The 24,193-nt window shown below is 44.1% G+C and overlaps 1 protein-coding gene across 1 annotated transcript in view; it reads left to right on the top strand.

Annotated features, from left to right (window-relative positions):
- Positions 1–24,193, top strand: part of atp2a3 (ATPase sarcoplasmic/endoplasmic reticulum Ca2+ transporting 3) — a 106,892-nt gene that overhangs the window by 8,553 nt on the left and 74,146 nt on the right. Inside the window, exons 2-5 of the mRNA XM_029657346.2 lie at positions 7,216–7,233; positions 9,146–9,228; positions 22,596–22,700; positions 23,641–23,779. Of these exons, the coding sequence (XP_029513206.1) occupies positions 7,216–7,233; positions 9,146–9,228; positions 22,596–22,700; positions 23,641–23,779 (345 nt within the window). The remainder of the gene's footprint in view (positions 1–7,215; positions 7,234–9,145; positions 9,229–22,595; positions 22,701–23,640; positions 23,780–24,193) is intronic.

Consider the following 24,193-nt stretch of genomic DNA (forward strand, 5'->3'; position numbering starts at 1 on the left):
CAGCCTTGGTTTCTCAAATGACTGCCTAGCCTGGTTCATCAACTAATTTTCAGATGGAGATCAGTGTGTCAAATCGGAGGGCCTGTTGCCCGGACCTCTGGCAGTCTCTATGGGGATGACACAGGGTTCAATTCTCGGGCCGACTCTTTTCTTGGTATATATCAATGATGTCGCTCTTGCTGCTGGTGATTCTCTGATCCACCTCTACGCAGACGACACCATTCTGCGTACTTCTGGCCCTTCTTTGGACACTGTGTTAACTAACCTCCAGATGAGCTTCAATGCCATACAACTCTCCTTCTGTGGCCTCCAACTGCTCTTAAATGCAAGTAAAGCTAAATGCATGCTCTTCAACCGATCAATACCAGCACCTGCCCGCCGGTCCAGAATCACTACTCTGGACGGTTCTGACTTAGAATTTGTGAACATCTACAAATACCTAGGTGTCTCTCCTTCCAGACTCACATTAAGCATCTCCAATCCAAAATCAAATTCCTATTTTGCAACAAAGCCTCCTTCAGTCACCAAACATCCTCGTGAAACTATCCTACTGATCCTTGACTTCGGCGACGTCATTTACAAAATAGCCTCAACACTCTACTCAGCAAATTGGATGCAGTCTATCACAGTGCCATCTAAAACCCCTCACTGGTCACCATAGCAGCACCCACCCGTAGCAGGCGCTCCAACAGGTATATTTTACTGGTCACCCTCAAAGCCAATTCCTCCTTTGGCCGCCTCTCCTTCCAGTTCCCTGCTGCCAATGACTGGAACGAACTGCAAAAATCACTGAAGCTGGAGACTCGTATCTCCCTTCACTAACTTTAAGCTCCAGCTGTCAGAGCAGCTCACAGTTCACTGCACCTGTACATAGCCCATCTGTAAACAGCCCATCCAACTACCTCATCCCCATATTGTTATTTTTTGTTGCTGTTGTTCCTTTGCACCTCAGTAGCTCAACTTGCACATTCATCTTCTGCACATCTATTACTCCAGTATTTAATTACTCAATTGTAATTACTTCGCCAATATGGCCTATTTATTGCCTTTACCTCCCTTATTTCACCTCATTTGCATACACTGTATATATACTTTTTTTTTTTTTTTTTCCTATTCTGTTGACTATATGCTTGTTTATTTCATGTGTAACTCTGTTTTTGTCACTTTGCTTTATCTTAGCCAGGTCGCGGTTGTGAATGAGAACTTGTTCTCAACTGGCCTACCTGGTTAAATAAAGGTGAAATAAGTCGGTCACACTCAGAGGCCTTCTGGAGATGGATGTTGAGTCACTGAGCTAAGCAGAGGCAGCATTGAGCTACACACAGACCCTTCTACTATCTGTCAGTGCTGCTCAGTCTTCACTGAATTAGACTGGATCATGTGGTTGGTTCTTACTGCTGTCTTGTTGAGGGGCCTGGTGGTATCCCAGGTGGTAGTTGGTTGGCTCTGGTGAAGCAGCTCGTGTGTGTGTGTGTGTGTGTGTGTGTGTGTGTGTGTGTCGTATTTTACTACACACACCGCCCAGCCCTAGAGAACCCCCCCATGCCTGAGGTACTGATGCTTTATTTGGTTAATTTGTTCGGCACATTTGTGTAGTTGTTACTTTAGATACTATTAATAGAGAAATGCATCTACATCTTGAGTTTAGCAACCCAAAATGGCCGCTTCTCATGCCAAGAGTAGTGCGAGCCACAGTTGGACCAGGTAGGCTCTCCCAGTCCACTCACCACAACTCTAGTAACGTTACATCGCTCCAGGCCACGGGTGAGCTCTCTGCCAAATCCTCTGCCATGTCTCTGTCTCTCACGCACAAAACCGGAGAGACAGGCACTCACACACACACACACACACACACACACACAAAGACTGGTAGGGAGACAGACCCAACTACCCTTAAACACTAAGTCAGCCTCCAGCCTCTCCTGGGAAGGAAGGTGCCCTCTCCATTTATATTAAATGAGTGACATCTACTGAGTAGATACGATCATAGACTGCCAGTCAATGATACGTCTGACACTTACCATTCACATCTAATACGTCATCTGGTTAATGTATGTAGATTTACAGTGGGGGTAGAGGAAGGTCACCAGAGTTCACCTTTGTGTAATTTCTAGACCTGACCTGTTTTCACAGACCTTAGCCACAGTCAGTCCTGCTGCAAGGTCTTTAACTATGAGACCGACTGAGAGAGAGAGTTGGAGTGCTTGCTGACTGCTCTGCTCTCTATGGGCTTTTGCCGCAACCGCTGACTGGCTGCTATTTCTTTGACTAACTCTGGCTGTTTTCTTGAATGCATCAGTAGGCCAACGGAGGGCATCTCCTGACCACCTGCTTATTACCCCACTATAAAAGCCAGTACCAGTTCCCTCGGTTTCAGAGATTAGCTTTTTAACTATTTAGTCTATGGGGTTACTATGCTGCACTTGCTGTTAGATGCCTAGAGAGCCAGTGCGCATCCCAACTGACCCCCTATTATGGCTTCCGAGTGGGGGAGCGGTCTAAGGCACTGCATCTCAGTGCTAGAGGTGTCGCTACAGACCATGGTTCGATTCCAGGCTGTATCACAACCGGCAGTGATTGGGAGTCCCATGGGGCGGCGCACAATTGGCTATATTGAGAATAGGGTGCAATTTCGATGCAGACCTAGTGTGTAGTGTCGGAATGTATCAAGGTCCTAAAATGCGTTGCTTAACAGTTATTTTGTGTTATTTTCGGCAGGCTTTGGCGACGTTACCCAATGTAACACTGTTTTCCAGTAGTTTCCACAAGCCAAGTAGTCATGGCAACTGTTTTGAAAACGTCCACCTATTTGCAGTTGAGACTGAGAGGACCTCAATAATCTATCCCTATATTGCTGTGCTTTCCATATGATGACCTGTAGTTTTAGTCTGAAACCGTTACAGCTCTAATCATTAGGCAGAGGAGAAATTTAAAGGTGTGTGTGTGTGTGTGTGTGTGTGTGGTAGGAAGTTGTAGTGAAAGCTACTGACTCAGCACATCCCATGTCCTAGTGGTGACGGATGTTACGTTTCCTGGTGCTTCTCCTGGCTGTCTGTTACTGGCCATCAGACTTGGGTTCAAATACTATTTGAAGTCTTTCAAATACTTTAAGCATTTTCAGGGTTTCCACTTTTGCAACTATTCCATTGTGCCAGGCTTGATCAAGCCCAGCTAACGTATTTCAAATGATTTGAAATACTACCTAAGCTCAGGTTTGCTGGCCATGCACTTGGACATGGAACCTCTTTCTTCTGTTGGCTACTGTAACCAGGAAGTGGTTCCTCTCTGGTTGGACAGGTAGTGTATAAACAGGCTGGCTTTTGTTTTTATTGTCTCATAGCCAGGGGGAGAGCACATGATTGGTAGGGGGGGCAGAAAATGAGAAGCTGAGAGCCTGAGAGAGAGAGAGAGTGGAGAAGAATAGAGGCATGGTGAAGTCAGTTGGAATATTTCAGAACAGGCTGAGGCTGACGTAACCCAGATGACTACAGCAAGGAGGAAATCCTTGGCACAGAGAGAGCTGGGGATCCCCGTTCAACCCCTCCAGTCCTCCCTCCCTCTTTCCCTTCCAGCTAGCAAGCCTCTTCTTCCCAGCTCAGACCAGCAGAACTAGGAACTGCAGCCAGCCTGTCTGCCATAAAAGCAGTAGTCTGCCTCCTCACTTGTCTAACCGGGAAAAGGGCTTAAGTCAGACTGGCAGAGCAGGGACACAGTCCTCAAAGGGTTTTCCCATGTTCAGCTCAGAGCTCCTACAGGAACCAGCGCCTCCATATGCATGTTGCTGAAATACTTTATTCTCATTAAACAATGAATCATCGTTGCAATACAGATTACTGTGTGTGAGGAGGAGGCAAGAATGATGATGATGATATAATTGGAACTAAGAAGGAATAGAAAGCTGTAGGGCTATGACTGAAATGCATTCACTAGTTGATATTTATAGGCCAGTTTTACAGAGACTGTTATATCCCTGCTTCATCTTGCCCTTTTTACATTTTTTATTTTACCTTTATTTAACTAGGCAAGTCAGTTAAGAACACATTCTTATTTTTAATGACGGCCTAGGAACAGTGGGTTAACTGCCTGTTCAACTACTCTCCCACTTCCTGCTTCATCTTGCCCTTACTCTCCCACTTCCTGCTTCATCTTGCCCTTACTCTCCCACTTCCTGCTTCTTCTTGCCCTTACTCTCATGCTTCATCTCGCCCTTACTCTCCCACTTCATGCTTCTTCTTGCCCTTACTCTCCTGCTTCATCTTGCCCTTACTCTCCCACTTCATGCTTCTTCTTGCCCTTACTCTCCCACTTCCTGCTTCTTCTTGCCCTTACTCTCCCACTTCCTGCTTCTTCTTGCCCTTACTCTCCTGCTTCCTCTCGCCCTTACTCACCCACTTCCTGCTTCTTCTTGCCCTTACTCTCCTGCTTCATCTCGCCCTTACTCTCCCACTTCCTGCTTCATCTTGCCCTTACTCTCCTGCTTCATCTCGCCCTTACTCTCCCACTTCCTGCTTCATCTCGCCCTTACTCTCACACTTCCTGCTTCTTCTTGCCCTTACTCTCCTGCTTCCTCTCGCCCTTACTCACCCACTTCCTGCTTCTTCTTGCCCTTACTCTCCTGCTTCATCCTGCCCTTACTCACCCACTTCCTGCTTCTTCTTGCCCTTACTCTCCTGCTACATCTCACCCTTACTCTCCCACTTCCTGCTTCCTCTTGCCCTTACTCTCCCACTTCCTGCTTCCTCTTGCCCTTACTCTCCTGCTTCCTCTTGCCCTTACTCTCCCACTTCCTGCTTCTTCTTGCCCTTACTCTACTGCTTCTTCTTACCCTTACTCTCCCACTTCCTGCTTCATCTTGCCCTTACTCTCCCACTTCCTGCTTCTTCTTGCCCTTACTCTCCTGCTTCTTCTTGCCCTTACTCTCCTGCTTCTTCTTGCCCTTACTCTCCTGCTTCTTCTTGCCCTTACTCTCCTGCTTCTTCTTGCCCTTACTCTCCTGCTTCTTCTTGCCCTTACTCTCCTGCTTCTTCTTGCCCTTACTCTCCTGCTTCTTCTTGCCCTTACTCTCCTGCTTCATCTTGCCCTTACTCTCCTGCTTCATCTCGCCCTTACTCTCCTGCTTCATCTTGCCCTTACTCTCCTGCTTCATCTTGCCCTTACTCTCCTGCTTCTTCTTGCCCTTACTCTCCTGCTTCTTCTTGCCCTTACTCTCCTGCTTCTTCTTGCCCTTACTCTCCTGCTTCTTCTTGCCCTTACTCTCCTGCTTCTTGCTTGGATAATATGATCAGTGGAAACAGTGTTCTTCAAAGCACAATAACCCCTCTTTGTACTGCAACATTATTCATGTACTCTACCGTGTCAATAAAAAGCGGTTTCATTCAATTATATTTGAACCTGAAATCATCAGACTCTTTTTCTTTCGGTTAATCAAAGATGGTAGGAAGAATTCAAAAGCTCCTAATTAACTCTGATTTTATTTCAGGACCACTAGAATTACACAATTTCATTTCCCGGCGTGCGGGCGTGTGACTTGCGGGTATGTTTTTGGAAGGGCTCTCCTCCGGGCGAGGCACGTCATGGTTCCTCTACTTTTCGGCCCTCTGAGTGGGATTACGTTTGATGACCATGTAAAACCTCCAATGCCTTAGTCATACTGTAGTTTGTTTCCAAACAGGTCCATCCTGCTTTTATATTTCAGTATTTCAATCAGGACTTTGGAGTAAGACTGGAAATTACAGCTATTGAGAACTTTCTGTGTTTGCAAATATGAATGTTTTGCCCTGATCTCAGTAGGGTTATATAGGCCAGTCTTACAGGAGGTCTTAGCTTGACAGGGGAGTGTATTGCTACAGCATGTTCAGCACTTCATTATATAATTATATATATATATATATTAATACACACAATTTAGTAGGTGCTTTTATCCAATGTGACTTAGTCATGCGTTCATACATTTTACGTACGGGTGGTCCCGGGAATTGAACACACTGTCCTGTAAGGTCCATGCTTTACCAACCAAGCTACACAGAACATCACATTACCTGAGCTGTGACTTAGTGTTGTGCTGACCAGTATAGATGGACATGTGGTGCTGTAAAGAGGTTCTCATCACTGTGGTGGGTGTTGTGCTGCCTGTCCCTCCCTCCATTTCCCCCCTCCCTCCAGCCTCCCCCTCCCTCCATTTCTCCCCTCCCTCCCTCCACGCCTCCCCCTCCCTCCATTTCTCCCCTCCCTCCCTCCACACCTCCCCCTCCCTCCATTTCCCCCTCCCTCCACGCCTCCCCCTCCCTCCATTTCTCCCCTCCCTCCCTCCACACCTCCCCTCCCTCCATTTCTCCCCTCCCTCCCTCCACGCCTCCCCCTCCCTCCATTTCTCCCCCTCCCTCCCTCCACGCCTCCCCTCCACGCCTCCCCTCCCCTCCATGCCTCTCCCTCCATGCCTCCCCTCCCTCCACGCCTCCCCCTCCCACACAGATCTGATAATGGTGAGAGCTGAAGGATAACATTTGTTTTAGATCATCAGTTACAACACACTAATCCTTTAGTTCAGAAACACTGTCATGAGAAGCCTTCCTTTATTTCATATGTAATCATACATTTAAACTCAACTGCTCCAGGATGAAGTGGAAATGTTTACACATGTCAAAAGCATCTCAAAGCCTGTTCTAAATGAATCTGTTAATCATTAACATGTCTTTGTGCTGTTCCTCCTCTCTCTCGCTGTCCCCCCTCCCTCTCTCGCTGTCCCCTCCCTCTCTCGCTGTTCCTCCTCCCTCTCTCGCTGTTCCTCCTCCCTCTCTCGCTGTTCCTCCTCCCTCTCTCGCTGTCCCCCCTCCCTCTCTCGCTGTTCCTCCTCCCTCTCGCTGTTCCTCCTCCCTTTCTCGCTGTTCCTCCTCCCTTCTCGCTGTCCCCCTCCCTCTCTCGCTGTCCCCCTCCCTCTCTCGCTGTCCCCCTCCCTCTCTCGCTGTCCCCCTCCCTCTCTCGCTGTCCCTCCTCCCTCTCTCGCTGTCCCTCCTCCCTCTCTCGCTGTCCCCCTCCCCCTCTCGCTGTCCCCCCTCCCTCTCTCGCTGTCCCCCCCTCCCTCTCTCGCTGTCCCCCTCCCTCTCTCGCTGTCCCTCCTCCCTCTCTCGCTGTCCCTCCTCCCTCTCTCGCTGTTCTTCATCCATCTCCCCCTTCCATTCCTCCACGGATGGCGTGATCGTTGTGTGACACTGACAGAGCTTCCGGCTGAAGAAGGTAAATATTGATATTTCCAGTGAGATTCTAGTGCCCCCTCCTTTACAAGCTGATGATTAGCCCTTTAGCCTAGGATCGTGTGTGTGTGTGTGTGTCCTCAGAGTACACACTGACTTGAAGCACCACCCATATAGATACACTGTCAGTAGAAGAGGGATTAATGATTGGCTGAACAGAAGTATAGACCTATAGAAGTCCCATATTATCAACGGCTGGGTAGTGCTGTTTTACTGTGGTTCCAATTCTCATGATGTACTTTCAGGCCTGGACTAAGAGTTTTTATAGGTACAGTATCTGTGACAAGATGATGTATAGCCGGACAGCCTTATGACTTGACTATATGTACAGGGCCTTCAGAGAGTAGTCACACATCCTGACTTTCTCCACATATTTGTTATTACAGCCAGATGTTTAAATGTATTACATTTAGATTTTGTGTCACTGCCCTACACACAATACCCCATAATGTCAAAGTGGAATTATGTTTAGACTTTTTATTATAATTTTGTAAAAACAAAAATTGTACAAATTAATACAAAATGAAAAGCTAAAATGTCTTGAGTCATTAAGTATTCAACCCCTTTGTTATGGCAAGCCTAAATAAGTCCAGGAGTAAGAATTTGCTTAAGTCACGTAAGTTGCAATAATTTTACAATAATAGTGTTTAACATGATTTTTGAATGACTACCTCATCTCTGTACCCCACGCATACAATTATCCGCAAGGTCACCCAGTCGAGGAGTGAATTTCAACCACAAAGACCACGGAGGTTTTCCACCGCCTCACAAAGAAGGGCACCCATTGGTAGATGGGTAAAAAAATATTAAAAAGCAGACATTGAAAATCCCTTTGAGCACGGTGAAGTTATTAGTTATACTTTATAGTTATACTTACCCAGTCACTACAAAGATACAGGCGTCCTTCCTGACTCAGTTGCCGGAGAGAAAGGAAACCGCTCAGGGATTTCACCATGAGGCCAATGGTGACTTTAAAACAGTTACAGAGTTTAATGGCTGTTATAGGAGAAAACTGAGGATGGATCAACAACACTGTAGTTACTCCACAATGCTAACCTAAATGACAGAGTAAAAAGAAGGAAGCCTGTACAGATTAAAAACATGCATCCTGTTTGCACTAAGGCACTAAAGTAAAACTGAAATTAACATGTCTGATTATAAAGGGTTATATTTGGGGCAAACACGACACATCACTGAGTACCACTTTTCATATTTTCAAGCATGGTGGTGGCTGCATCATGTTATGGGGATGCTTGTCATCGGTAAGGACTGGGGAGTTTTTAGGATAAAAAGAAACTGAATAGAGCCAAGCACAGGAAAAATCCAAGAGGAAGACCTGACATTCACCTTTCAGTCGGACAATAAGCTAAAACGCAAAGCCAAATTTACACTGGAGTTGATTAACACAACAACATTGTATGTTCCCAAGTGGCCTAGTTACAGTTTTGACTTAACTCTTTTTGACAATTTATGGTAAGCCTCTAATGGCTGTCTAGCAATGATCAACTACTGTCATCAACTTGACAGAGCTTGAAGAATTCAGGTGTGGAAAGCTCTTAGTGGCTTACACAGAAAGACTAACAGCTGTACTCTACCAACGGTGATTCTAACATGTATTCACTCAAGGGTGTAAATACTTATGCAAGTTAGATATTTATTTTTTAATAAATTTGGCAAAAGTTCTAAACATGTTTTCACTTTTGTTATTATGGGGTGTATTGTGTGTAGGTGGGTGAGAACCTACATGTAATCCATTTGTATTGTGTGTAGGTGGGTGAGAACCTACATGTAATCCATTTGTAAATTCCGGCTGTAACACCACAAAATGTGGAATAAGTCAAGGGGTGTGAATACTTTCTGAAGACTGTGTGTGTGTGTGTGTGGTGTGTGTGTAGGCAAGTCCCTATGGGAGCTGGTGGTGGAGCAGTTTGAAGATCTCCTGGTCAGAATCCTGTTGTTAGCTGCCTGCGTCTCCTTTGTAAGTAACTATTGAACCCAATACCCTGCTGCTCATCACATTCTCCTTAGTAACTATTGAACCCAATACCCTGCTGCTCATCACATTCTCCTTAGTAACTATTGAACCCAATACCCTGCTGCTCATCACATTCTCCTTAGTAACTATTGAACCCAATACCTTGCTGCTCATCACATTCTCCTTAGTAACTATTGAACCCAATACCCTGCTGCTCATCACATTCTCCTTAGTAACTATTGAACCCAATACCCTGCTGCTCATCACATTCTCCTTAGTAACTATTGAACCCAATACCCTGCTGCTCATCACATTCTCATTAGTAACTATTGAACCCAATACCCTGCTGCTCATCACATTCTCCTTAGTAACTATTGAACCCAATACCCTGCTGCTCATCACATTCTCCTTAGTAACTATTGAACCCAATACCCTGCTGCTCATCACATTCTCCTTAGTAAGTAACTATTAAACCCAATACCCTGCTGCTCATCACATTCTCCTTAGTAAGTAACTATTGAACCCAATACCTTGCTGCTCATCACATTCTCCTTAGTAAGTAACTATTGAACCCAATACCCTGCTGCTCATCACATTCTCCTTAGTAAGTAACTATTGAACCCAATACCCTGCTGCTCATCACATTCTCCTTTGTTCACTTCTCTCCACTCATTCATATGAGTCCTATGTTTTGGCCTTTTTCTACAGTGGCTTGAAAGATTTACGTCTATCTTTGCAGCTTAGCCCACTAGTGACAACCAGGCTTCTCTGCCCTGCCAGTGGACAGAATGTGTCTGTAATACCCTGCCCTGCCAGTGGACAGAATGTGTCTGTAATACCCTGCCCTGACAGTGGACAGAATGTGTCTGTAATACCCTGCCCTGACAGTGGACAGAATGTGTCTGTAATACTCTGCCCTGACAGTGGACAGAATGCGTCTGTAATACTCTGCCCTGCCAGTGGACAGAATGTGTCTGTAATACCCTGCCCTGACAGTGGACAGAATGTGTCTGTAATACTCTGCCCTGACAGTGGACAGAATGTGTCTGTAATACCCTGCCCTGACAGTGGACAGAATGTGTCTGTAATACTCTGCCCTGCCAGTGGACAGAATGTGTCTGTAATACTCTGCCCTGCCAGTGGACAGAATGTGTCTGTAATACCCTGCCCTGACAGTGGACAGAATGTGTCTGTAATACCCTGCCCTGACAGTGGACAGAATGTGTCTGTAATACCCTGCCCTGACAGTGGACAGAATGTGTCTGTAATACCCTGCCCTGCCAGTGGACAGAATGTGTTCATAATACTCTGTCTGCAGGCATTGCGTTGCATACCACCTCCGTATTTCCAATAATACTGGCCTGCCGATGATGGAAGGTTCAGACCCTTGACTCCTTAGATTTTCCACTCAAAGCATTTCTCTTTACTTCAGTATTTCCAATACTCTGACGCATACAATTCCTTAAATAGTGACCCTGTTTTTGGGCCAGGTGGTAGGGTGGAGTATGTGGCACGGCCAGGGGAACCCTGTCTGGATAATGATTGTATTTCCATCTATTACAGGGCTATTCTGGGCAGTGGAAAATAAGTATTAAAATGTATACGATACAAATATATCTACACTAATTGCCTTTGTGTTGATCCTGGTGTTTCTAAGTGGGAGGCTGTTTGTTTTTCCTAATGTAAATTAGGCTGCCCGTACTTGTAATTTAAACGTGTTAGCACTGTAACAAGACCCTGTTCTGTTCCACTGATTTAAAGCTCCCACATCCTTTACTATACACCAAGCAGACTGAGATACCTAGGCTGGTTTAACCTCCCCCACATCCTTTACTATACACCAAGCAGACTGAGAGGCTGGCTACCTACACCAAGCAGACTGAGCTAGGCTTTAACCTCCCCACATCCTTTACTATACACCAAGCAGACTGAGCTACCTAGGCTGGTTTAACCTCCCCACATCCTTTACTATACACCAAGCAGACTGAGCTACCTAGGCTGGTTTAATCCTTTACTATACACCAAGCAGACTGAGCTACCTAGGCATCCATTTACTATACACCAAGCAGACTGAGATACCTAGGCTGGTTTAACCCTCCTGCACACCCTTTTTAACTGAGCTCCTAGGCTGGTTTAACCTCCCCACATCCTTTACTATACACCAAGCAGACTGAGCTACCTAGGCTGGTTTAACCTCCCCCACATCCTTTACTATACACCAAGCAGACTGAGCTACCTAGGCTGGTTTAACCTCGCCCACATCCTTTACTATACACCAAGCAGACTGAGATACCTAGGCTGGTTTAACCTCCTGCACACCCTTTACTATACACCAAGCAGACTGAGCTACCTAGGCTGGTTTAACCTCTCCCACATCCTTTACTATACACCAAGCAGACTGAGCTACCTAGGCTGGTTTAACCTCCCCCACATACTTTACTATACACCAAGCAGACTGAGCTACCTAGGCTGGTTTAAACCTACTTTACCCCAAGCATCTAGGCTTTACTCCCCCACATCCTTTACTATACACCAAGCAGACTGAGCTACCTAGGCTGGTTTAACCTCCTGCACATCCTTTGAGACTTGATGCTGATGTATTCCTTATGGGTCAGTCGGTGCTACTGTGCAATTTGTGCTCCCGAGTGGCGCAGTGGTCTAAGACACTGCATCTCAGTGCTTGAGGCGTCACTACAGACATGATTATGAGTCCCATAGGGTGGTGCACAATTGGCCCAGCGTTGTCCGGGTTTGGCCGCTGTAGGAAGTCATTGTAAATAATCATTTGTTCTTGACTTGACTTGCCGTGTTAAACAAAGGTAAAATAAAAAATGACATCAAATGGATTTAGTTAGTTAAATAAACACTTTTTATTATTTTTATTAAAACAATTCAGTTTTAGTGACCAACGTTGCTGCTTTAATAAATTACAGCAACATGTGCTCAGCTTACTGATGCTGGAAGAGGTGGCGAAAGTGACCTTTCAGAAGTATCCGAAAGAAAGGCAATCCTAACCTATAAGGCCCAAACCTCAATGGGGGAATTACTAATTTGTGTGCCTATTTGAATAATATGTAAATGAAGACATTGAGCTGCTCTGACTCTGCATGACATGAGAATAGAGCCTTGTAACCAGGCAACAAGAGAGGAACACAGGACAAAGCTGTTGTTTTTAAAGCTGTCTCTGATATTATCATTACACATGACTATTTATGGATGGAAGTCGTAGAGGAGAAGGAATGCTCAGGTCTACCACTACAGCCTCAATAACTGTTACTGGACACAATGCTTACTGTCATTTATCATATTGTAATCAACTTTTTTTTAACTATTTTAATTCGATCATCTTTTTACTAAGATTTGTTGTGTAGTTGAGACAACTTGATCACTCCCATCCATCTGAGAATAGGTGTTATAGACCGGGCCATACCAAGTCAGGCTGACCCATGACACCAACCGATGACAACATCGATCACCTGAAACAATGAATACACTTCCTAATGATGAAATAAACACTTCCTCCATGTTATTCTGAGGAAGGAGGAAAGGTTTGCTTCCTTTATTTCATTCTCCACAGCATTATGTGAGAGAGGGAGTATAGGTCAAGGTTTTGGTTTGTGCAGGAAGGGAGTGAAAAAGTCAAGTGGCCATTGAATTGGGCCCTGATGCTTTGCTTGTTGTCGTGCATGTCTTCGTAAACATTATTTTAATACGTTTTTTAATTATTATATATTTTTTTCCTTCCATTTGTTAAAGCTGTGTTTTGGTTTTAACGTGATGTTGGAACTGTGGCCATTCAGTCCCAATAAGCCATCTGTCTGGAAGTGAAGCGTAACTCCTGTCTCCTCTCAAGGGTCTCCAACCTTTTCTAGCATGAGAACAACTTTTTAAAAGAAATGTCGTGAGCTACTCTTTTTATAGCTTTCAAAAAGGCACATTCTCTTCTCTGCAACTCTTCCCCAGGTCCTTCGTGCACTACTTTCTCTTGTACACTTTGTATTCTGTCAATATGCCTGGTAAAATAATGTTTCATAAAAACTGTGAGGGGGAGAGGGACCCTACAAAATCAATTTTGTTTCCCAAATTCTGTTTGAGATATTCCTGGGTTTCACATATTACAATTGTGAAAATTACAATTACAATTGTGAAAATTACAATTACAATTGTTCATGGAGAAACAACGAAATTGGCTGTTCTGAGTCGATGTCAATGTTTAAATCGTATCAGAAAAACATATATTTTTAAGAGGGGGGGGTCTGGAAGAAAGCATTTAAAAAATATATATTTTTGTGTAATTCCCCTTTAATTACGCAGCTAATGTGTCAGTCTAGCGATTGTGCTGTACTTCTACTGCTAACTTCATGGCAAAGTCAGCAAATAATAGATACACTTACTCATGATATACTTGTGCCAGGTAAGCCTACTTTGCAGTAAACATTTAATTGAGACTTTTGAAGAAAGTATTTCTGTCAACCCAACATCAACTGGCCTCTGTCAACTTCAACTGGCCTCTGTCAACTTCAACTGGCCTCTGTCAACTTCAACTGGCCTCTGTCAACTTCAACTGGCCTCTGTCAACTTCAACTGGCCTCTGTCAACTTCAACTGGCCTCTGTCAACATCAACTGGCCTCTGTCAACATCAACTGGCCTCTGTCAACTTCAACTGGCCTCTGTCAACTTCAACTGGCCTCTGTCAACTTCAACTGGCCTCTGTCAACTTCAACTGGCCTCTGTCAACTTCAACTGGCCTCTGTCAACTTCAACTGGCCTCTGTCAACATCAACTGGCCTCTGTCAACATCAACTGGCCTCTGTCAACTTCAACTGGCCTCTGTCAACTTCAACTGGCCTCTGTCAACTTCAACTGGCTGGCCTCTGTCAACTTCAACTGGCTGGCCTCTGTCAACTTCAACTGGCTGGCCTCTGTCAACTTCAACTGGCTGGCCTCTGTCAACTTCAACTGGCTGGCCTCTATCAACTTCAACTGGCCTCTATCAACTTCAACTGGCCTCTGTCAACATCAACTGGCCTCTGTCAACATCAACTGGCCTCTGTCAACATCAACTGGTCTCTGTCAACTTCAACTGGTCTCTGTCAACTTCAACTGGCTGGCCTCTATCAACTTCAACTGGCCTCTATCAACTTCAACTGGCCTCTGTCAACATCAACTGGCCTCTGTCAACATCAACTGGCCTCTATCAACTTCAACTGGCTGGCCTCTGTCAACTTCAACTGGCCTCTCTCAACTTCAACTGGCCTCTGTCAACTTCAACTGGCCTCTGTCAACATCAACTGGCCTCTGTCAACATCAACTGGCCTCTGTCAACATCAACTGGCCTCTGTCAACTTCAACTGGCCTCTGTCAACTTCAACTGGCCTCTGTCAACTTCAACTGGCTGGCCTCTGTCAACTTCAACTGGCTGGCCTCTGTCAACTTCAACTGGCTGGCCTCTGTCAACTTCAACTGGCTGGCCTCTGTCAACTTCAACTGGCTGGCCTCTGTCAACTTCAACTGGCTGGCCTCTGTCAACTTCAACTGGCTGGCCTCTGTCAACTTCAACTGGCCTCTGTCAACATCAACTGGCCTCTGTCAACTTCAACTGGCTGGCCTCTGTCAACTTCAACTGGCTGGCCTCTGTCAACTTCAACTGGCCTCTATCAACTTCAACTGGCCTCTGTCTACTTCAACTGGCCTCTGTCTACTTCAACTGGCCTCTGTCTACATCAACTGGCCTCTGTCAACATCAACTGGCCTCTGTCAAAATCAACTGGCCTCTGTCAACATCAACTGGCCTCTGTCAACATCAACTGGACTCTGTCAACTTCAACTGGCCTCTGTCAACTTCAACTGGCCTCTATCAACTTCAACTGGCCTCTGTCAACTTCAACTGGCTGGCCTCTGTCAACTTCAACTGGCCTCTATCAACTTCAACTGGCTGGCCTCTGTCAACTTCAACTGGCTGGCCTCTGTCAACATCAACTGGCCTCTATCAACTTCAACTGGCCTCTGTCAACTTCAACTGGCCTCTGTCAACTTCAACTGGCCTCTGTCAACTTCAACTGGCCTCTGTCAACTTCAACTGGCCTCTGTCAACATCAACTGGCCTCTGTCAACATCAACTGGCCTCTGTCAACATCAACTGGCCTCTGTCAACTTCAACTGGCCTCTGTCAACATCAACTGGCCTCTGTCAACATCAACTGGACTCTGTCAACATCAACTGACTTCTAGTGATGTGCATTATTTTCTGTGAGCCGGACCATTTGGCGACGTTCACCTAAAAGAGACGTTCATTTGGCTCCCAAATTGCTCTTCGTTCAGTAATGCCTTAGAAATTGACTTAAAACCATGATGATATTATACGTCTCATTTTAAATCCTAAAACATTGCAAACCATTATGTCAGATCGTGAAATGTATACATTTTTACCTGATCAAATGATTACATGACCTGCCTTTTTTTAATGAAGATCAAATGTAATACACTGGGAAAAAAATGAGCATGGACCAGAATGAGGCCCCCTCCTCACTATACATAGTTCCTGCGCTGTGGTATTGCCATCTTCATAGGTAAAAAAAAAAATTGTAGTGATTTGCATAGTAAAAGTATGCAAATCAGGTTGACTAGATAATAGCTGGGAACTTGCGGCGTCTGATACCTGTGAGATTTATTTTATGACGGTTTGCAGTGGAACACATAAATTCCATGTACATTCAGAATTGTTTTGCGAGCTACTCATAGGTGGTCTGTTAGCTACTCATAGGTGATCTGGTAGCTACTCATAGGTGATCTGGTAGCTACTCATAGGTGGTCTGGTAGCTACTCATAGGTGGTCTGGTCGCTACTCATAGGTGGTCTGGTCGCTACTCATAGGTGGTCTGGTCGCTACTCATAGGTGGTCTGCGAGCTACTGGTAGCTCGCGATCGACCTGTTGGAAATCCCTGCTCTAATTCCCGTCTGCTAAAACTAAGAACACTCGCTAATTGTCAGAAATACCACGGAAGTGTGTGTCAGTCACAAGTACAGAGTAGCTAGCCAGGTGCCGGAAGCACCCATGGGTTAGAATGTCTTGCCGAAGGAGCTCGATTTTGGTGGCCCCCGGTACATTGTAACGCCTTCACTTCATCTGAAATATACAGCAAATTTATGGAATATTTTATCAAGTTTACCTCTGAAATTTTTGTTTTTGTGGTATATTGCAGAAAGATACAGTGCCTTGCGAAAGTATTCGGCCCCCTTGAACTTTGCGACCTTTTGCCACATTTCAGGCTTCAAACATAAAGATATAAAACTGTTTTTTTTTTGTGAAGAATCAACAACGAGTGGGACACAATCATGAAGTGGAACAACATTTATTGGATATTTCAAACTTTTTTAACAAATCAAAAACTGAAAAATTGGCCGTGCAAAATTATTCAGCCCCCTTAAGTTAATACTTTGTAGCGCCACCTTTTGCTGCGGATTACAGCTGTAAGTCGCTTGGGGTATGTCTCTATCAGTTTTGCACATCGAGAGACTGAAATTTTTCCCATTCCTCCTTGCAAAACAGCTCGAGCTCAGTGAGGTTGGATGGAGAGCATTTGTGAACAGCAGTTTTCAGTTCTTTCCACAGATTCTCGATTGGATTCAGGTCTGGACTTTGACTTGGCCATTGTAACACCTGGATATGTTTATTTTTGAACCATTCCATTGTAGATTTTGCTTTATGTTTTGGATCATTGTCTTGTTGGAAGACAAATCTCCGTCCCAGTCTCAGGTCTTTTGCAGACTCCATCAGGTTTTCTTCCAGAATGGTCCTGTATTTGGCTCCATCCATCTTCCCATCAATTTTAACCATCTTCCCTGTCCCTGCTGATGAAAAGCAGGCCCAAACCATGATGCTGCCACCACCATGTTTGACAGTGGGGATGGTGTGTTCAGGGTGATGGGCTGTTTTGCTTTTACGCCAAACATAACGTTTTGCATTGTTGCCAAAAAGTTCAATTTTGGTTTCATCTGACCAGAGCACCTTCTTCCACATGTTTGGTGTGTCTCCCAGGTGGCTTGTGGCAAACTTTAAACAACACTTTTTATGGATATCTTTAAGAAATGGCTTTCTTCTTGCCACTCTTCCATAAAGGCCAGATTTGTGCAATATACGACTGATTGTTGTCCTATGGACAGAGTCTCCCACCTCAGCTGTAGATCTCTGCAGTTCATCCAGAGTGATCATGGGCCTGTTGGCTGCATCTCTGATCAGTCTTCTCCTTGTATGAGCTGAAAGTTTAGAGGGACGGCCAGGTCGTGGTAGATTTGCAGTGGTCTGATACTCCTTCCATTTCAATATTATCGCTTGCACAGTGCTCCCTGGGATGTTTAACTTCTTGCAGCGAGCCATCCCGGATCCGGTATCGTGAATACAGCCTCAAGCTCATTACCATAACGCAACGTTAACTATTCATGAAAATCGCAAATGAAATGAAATCAATATGCTAGCTCTCAAGCTTAGCCTTTTGTTAACAACACTGTCATCTCAGATTTTCAAAAATATGCTTCTCAACCATAGCAAAACTAGCATTTGTGTAACAGTATTGATAGCTATTGATAGCTAGCATTAGCATTTAGCATTCAGCAGGCAACATTTTCACAAAAACCAGAAAACCATTCAAATAAAATAATTTACCTTTGAAGAACTTCGGATATTTTCAATGAGGAGACTCTCAGTTAGATAGCAAATGTTCTGTTTTTCCTGAAAGATTATTTGTTTAGGAGAAATCGCTCCATTTTGTGCGTCACGTTTAGCTACTAAAAAAACCTGTATCCAGGATTGTGCAAGCTCATTAGCATAACACAACGTTAACTATTCATGAAAATCGCAAATTAAATGAAATCAATATGCTAGCTCTCAAGCTTAGCCTTTTGTTAACTTCTTGCGTCAAGCCATGCCGGATCCGGTAGCGTAATCATAGCCTCAAGCTCAATACCATAACCCAACGTTAACTATTCATGAAAATCGCAAATGAAATGAAATTAATATGCTAGCTCTCAAGCTTAGCCTTTTGTTAACAACACTGTCATCTCAGATTTTCAAAAATATGCTTCTCTACCATAGCAAACTAGCATTTAGCATTTAGCGTTAGCATTTAGCATTTAGAAAAAACCAAAAAAACATTCAAATAAATCATTTACCTTTAAAGAACTTCGGATGTTTTCAATGAGGAGACTCTCAGTTAGATAGCAAATGTTCAGTTTTTCCTGAAAGATTATTTGTGCAGGAGAAATCGGTCCGTTTGGTGCGTCACGTTTGGCTACCAAAAAAACCAGAAGATTCAGTTATCCAAACGCCGAAATTTTTTCCAAATTAACTCCATAATATCGACTGAAACATGGCAAACGTTGTTTAGAACCAATCCTCAAGGTGTTTTTCACATATCTCTTCGATGATATATGGTTCGTGGAAGTGTCCTTTCCCCTCTGAATCGCATGGCAAAATGGATGCAGCTGAAGATTACGCAACAATTTAGACAAAAGACACCGGTCGGACCCCTGGCAAATGTAGTCTCTTATGGCCAATCTTCCAATGATATGCCTACAAATACGTCACAATGCTGCAGACATCTTGGACGAACGGCAGAGAGCTTAGGTTCATTCATCACACATTCACAGCCATATAAGGAGACGATGGGAAACAGAGCCTCAAATTCTGCTCATTTCCTGTTTGAGGTTTCATCTTGGTTTCGCCTGTAGCATGAGTTCTGTGGCACTCACAGATAATATCTTTGCAGTTTTGAAAACGTCAGTGTTTTCTTTCCAAAGCTGCCAATTATATGCATAGTCGAGCATCTTTTCGTGAGAAAATATTGCGCTTAAAACGGGCACGTTTTTTAATCCAATAATGACATAGCGCCCCCATAGGTTGAAGAGGTTAAAGCTTGGGAAATCTTTTTGTATCCAAATCCGGCTTTAAACTTCTTCACAACAGTATCTCGGACCTGCCTGGTGTGTTCCTTGTTCTTCATGATGCTCTCTGCGCTTTTAACGGACCTCTGAGACTATCACAGTGCAGGTGCATTTATACGGAGACTTGATTACACACAGGTGGATTGTATTTATCATCATTAGTCATTTAGGTCAACATTGGATCATTCAGAGATCCTCACTGAACTTCTGGAGAGAGTTTGCTACACTGAAAGTAAAGGGGCTGAATAATTTTGCACGCCCAATTTTTCAGTTTTTGATTTGTTGAAAAAGAAATATCCAATAAATGTCGTCCCACTTCATGATTGTGTCCCACTTGTTGTTGATTTCTCACAAAAAAATACAGTTTTATATCTTTATGTTTGAAGCCTGAAATGTGGCAAAAGGTCGCAAAGTTCAAGGGGGCCGAATACTTTCGCAAGGCACTGTATTACTTTGCAACTAAAATTACTGAGCATGTATGAATTGAGTGTATTGTTTTGGATATGCCGGGGCCTAAGGGTGGGCAATTCCAGTCCTCGAGGGCCTGATTGGTGTCACAGTTTTGCCCCAGCTAACACATATTTGGTTTAGAATGCAATTTGATTAATCAGCTGTGTTTTTTTAGGGATGGAGAAATTGTGACAACAATCAGGTCCTCGAGGGCTGGGGTTGCCCACCCCTAGGCCTATGTGATCAGGACTATTTTCAATAGCAACGCAACGTTGCAGAGTACACAGGTTCAGCTTTCCCAACTTTGGTCCCGCCCTGGTTTACTCTTCCCTCGGCTTCGCTTTCCTCCGTCAAATGAATCGGACCTTGTTTCATCACCTCCAACATGCTAGATGGATTTCTGCTGAAAGTTGTAGACGCACTGCACACACACACAGACGGGCATTCTCATTGCTTCTTCAGAAAGTTGCAGGAAATACGAAATAACTAACTACGTTAAAAAGTCATAATGGTATAAAAAAAAAAAACATTCACCACAGCTGTGATGGAAACAGGACGTTTCGGTAGAATTTTATAAATGTTGACAGATCATTTAATTCGGCATGGTGATTTTTATTTTTTTAATTAAATTTTTTTATTATTTTTTTGGTCTGCAAAATTAATTATGTAAAAATGGTGGTGAAAACGCTGTTATGCAAATATTGATTATAATAAACATCGTATCTAAGTAAACTTGGAGTCACATGATAATATGTGGTGTGGTCCTCCCACTACGACTTGGGAAAGCATGCAGTTTATTAGGATACAGATTAAATAAGTTATGAACTTCACAGGGTGGTGAATGTGCACGGTGATGGACTTTTAACGCCCCTTTCCAATAAATATCCAGGGTCATGTTCTGGTGACATGATGATCGATGCTTGACTGCCGTTTTGAGAAATAAAAGTATTCTCACTCTTATTCATGAATAATCTCATGTAGACTAGCCTACCCTCATAGCCTACCTGCATTGAATCTGTGAGCAGTTGGCTAGAGCTCAGGTGTCAAGACCAGAGGAGGCACATTGATATTTAATGTTTTTTGTGACAAAACTATTAGTAGAGTTGATAATGTGATGGAAACGCATGGACCTTTTTAGATTTTTATTCAGGTCTTGAAAACTTAAATGGAAAGGTACATTTTGTGTGAGAGTGAATGGTGAATGCACCAATTTGTAAGTCGCTCTGGATAAGAGCGTCTGCTAAATGACTTAAATGTTAAATGTAAATGTGTGCACTACGTCATCACACTGATTTCTATCCGTAACAAGTCAGTTTGGTGGAAAAATGTGCATTCAAATCTGTCGCCAATTGGATGGAAATCTACCTACTGATGCGTTTTGTTCATGTCTTATGATATACTTGAGCAAATTAATAAATGTTCAATACACTTAGGTGATTCAATAAATGTTTTAATATTGTTGAATTCCATTGTAACGGCTGTTGGGGGAAGAAGGTGAGGACCCCAAGGTGCAGCGTGGTACGTGTTCATCTTTTTTATTCGAACTGAACACTGAATAACAAAGAGAACAACCGAAACAGTTCTGTCTGGTACAGACACAAAAACAGAAAGCAACTACCCACAAAAACCCAGTGGGAAAAGGCTACCTAAAGTATGGTTCTCAATCAGAGACAACGATAGACAGCTGTGTCTGGATTCGGTGAGGGCCCAAATGATCAAACTTTGACCAGAATGAGGCTCTCCACTACCTGTTCCTGCAGTAATGATTCTTATCAAATATTTTCATAATTTATTGGTAGATAATTGGCAAAAAAGCCAAAGGTCTACCAGTAGTCTATGCAAATTAGGGAGCCAAATGAAGGGCTCTCACTGATGCGATTCGGTTACACTGACTGACGAGGTGAGTTACTCACCGTCTGGCAAGCCCCGACATCCTAGGGAAGGATAGAAAACCCTTTGGTTTATTTGTCCCGATGCCCATGGTCATATAACAATGTTGCATGACTTATGATTGATTTGACTTTATTCAGTCACTTCAAACACATTTGATAAACTTGCTGTTCAGTTGTCAATTAAAGCACAGTAAATAGCCTACTGTGAAATTTGACTGCAACCAACCGCAGCGCACAACCGACCAGATAGTGCCGACAGATGGCCATAACAAAGAGGTTCCCTGTCATCGCTGGCTTTGTGACTGACGGGCGCCTATCCTATCAATAGATCGCTAGAAGATGCATATCATTCATTCTAGTGGGAGAGAGCTCGACGGACTAGCGAATTGATACTTTTACATGAAAAGTAGTTGTTTTTAAATTTAAAAAAATATATATACAGTGGGGCAAGAAAATATTTAGTCAGTCACCAATTGCCAAAATACCAGCAACAGTGTGTGTGAACCTTGTGAAGACTTACAGAAAACATTTGACCTCTGTCATTGCCAACAAAGGGTATATAACAAAGTATTGAGATATACTTTTGTTATTGACCAAATACTTATTTTCCACCATAATTTGCAAATAAATTCATTATAAATCCTACAATGTGATTTTCTGGATTTTTTTCTCATTTTGTCTGTCATACTTGAAGTGTACCTATGATGAAAATTACAGGCCTCTCTCATCTTTTTAAGTGGGAGAACTTGCACAATTGGTGGCTGACCAAATACTTTTTTGCCCCACTGTATTTCTTTTAGATGAAGTGGAAGAAGTAGCCGGCTGAAAATTGGTCTGTAACCGGCCGATTAGCCGACAGACGGCGCTAATGGAAAACAGTGTCAATATTCTCTACACAGAGCGGAGTGGAGTGAAGGGTAGATTTGCGGGACCCAAACGGTCGTGAATGATGAGCTATCGACCGGGGCTTGAGCCGCTGATCTGCTCCGATCCTCTTCACTGCTCAATACTCACTGTGGAGAAGAAAACACTTTTACTAGAATCTGTTATATTAACTCTGTATTATGTGCCCCCCCCTCCCCCTCCAGGTGCTAGCTCTGTTTGAGGAGGGGGAGGAGACCATCACAGCCTTCGTGGAACCTATCGTCATCCTGCTTATCCTCATCGCTAACGCTGTGATCGGAGTCTGGCAGGTGAGTGTCTCTATCTCGTGTCACCTGATCGTGTGTCAGGAGATGGTGCTGACATGCAGGATATTATATGCTGTGTCACCTTAACGAGTCATCTATACAGAACCATAACTTCTGCTTTCGACCTTCATACGTGCCAGCGGGGCTTTTATTGATGGGTAGGATAGTAAAGCCGTATTCAATTGAAACATGGAAACCATGGAGCCAAGGCCAAGCTTTTAAATTGCCCGGTGTATATACACGTGGCAATGTACATGGTGCTTCTAGAGGCGCCAGTAAAACAAGCCATTGATGATGTAAATGCTAGTTCTGTAGGTATTTCACTCAGAGCGATCACTTACTGTCTTTGTTCATTTCACTCTGTAGACCTGCAGACAGAAACGGGTCAGTGTTCATTGAAGACCATGAACTGCAGCCTAATCAGAATTGGTCTCTGAATAGAGCACTTTGTCCTTGGAGGGAGGGGTAGAATGAGGAGGGATGGGTAGAATGAGGAGAGATGGGTAGAATGAGGAGAGATGGGTAGAATGGGGAGAGATGGGTAGAATGAGGAGGGATGGGTAGCATGAGGAGGAGGGATGGGTAGCATGAGGAGGAGGGATGGGTAGCATGAGGAGAAGGGATGGGTAGCATGAGGAGGAGGGATGGGTAGCATGAGAAGAAGGGATGGGTAGCATGAGAAGAAGGGATGGGTAGCATGAGAAGAAGGGATGGGTAGCATGAGGAGGAGGGATAGATAGAGCACATGTGATAAAGTGGGGTTTGGAGGACACATTGAGCGAGCACTGGGTAAGGTCAGTCTATGGGTTGAATGTTCAGTTTATAGCCATTGCCTTTCTAGTAGGTGTTCATTCCAAAGTGACAGAAAGGCACAAACACTTTAGCGTCGTACGAAATGGGGCTGTTGGTACTGAACCTGCCTCTGTCTCTCCGTGTGGTCCAGGAGAGGAATGCGGAGAACGCCATCGAGGCGCTGAAGGAGTACGAGCCAGAGATAGCCAAGGTGTACCGCATGAACCGCAAGGCTGTCCAGAGGGTCAAAGCCCGGGAAATTGTGCCTGGGGATGTTGTAGAGATTGCCGGTGAGTACAGGGTGAGGGACAGACAGGTGTTTTGTCAGTGTGAAAGTATTTTTCTTTGTTCATCCTGCATTCTGGCCCATACCAAACACACACACACACACACACACCAACACACACACACACACACACACACACAGTGCCTTCAGAACGTGTTCACACCCCCTTTCCCCACATTTTGTTGTATTACAGCCTGAATTTGAAATGGATTAAAGCAATAAGCAATCAAACTCTGACTTGTTTTGGGTGCCCCAACGCAATTGTACCTTGAATTAGCCCTTTTGGAAGTTTTTCCTCGGTAAGTCATTCATGTGATTTGTCATTTTGTTGTTGAGCACCTCGTTTTCTTTGTATGCTGTAGAACGTAGGCCCACCTGAACTCATCCCTTTGAGCATTGTGAGGTTATCAATTATGCT

Source organism: Oncorhynchus nerka, linkage group LG10 (genome assembly GCF_034236695.1).
Source record: "Oncorhynchus nerka isolate Pitt River linkage group LG10, Oner_Uvic_2.0, whole genome shotgun sequence".
Classification (NCBI taxonomy): domain Eukaryota; kingdom Metazoa; phylum Chordata; class Actinopteri; order Salmoniformes; family Salmonidae; genus Oncorhynchus; species Oncorhynchus nerka.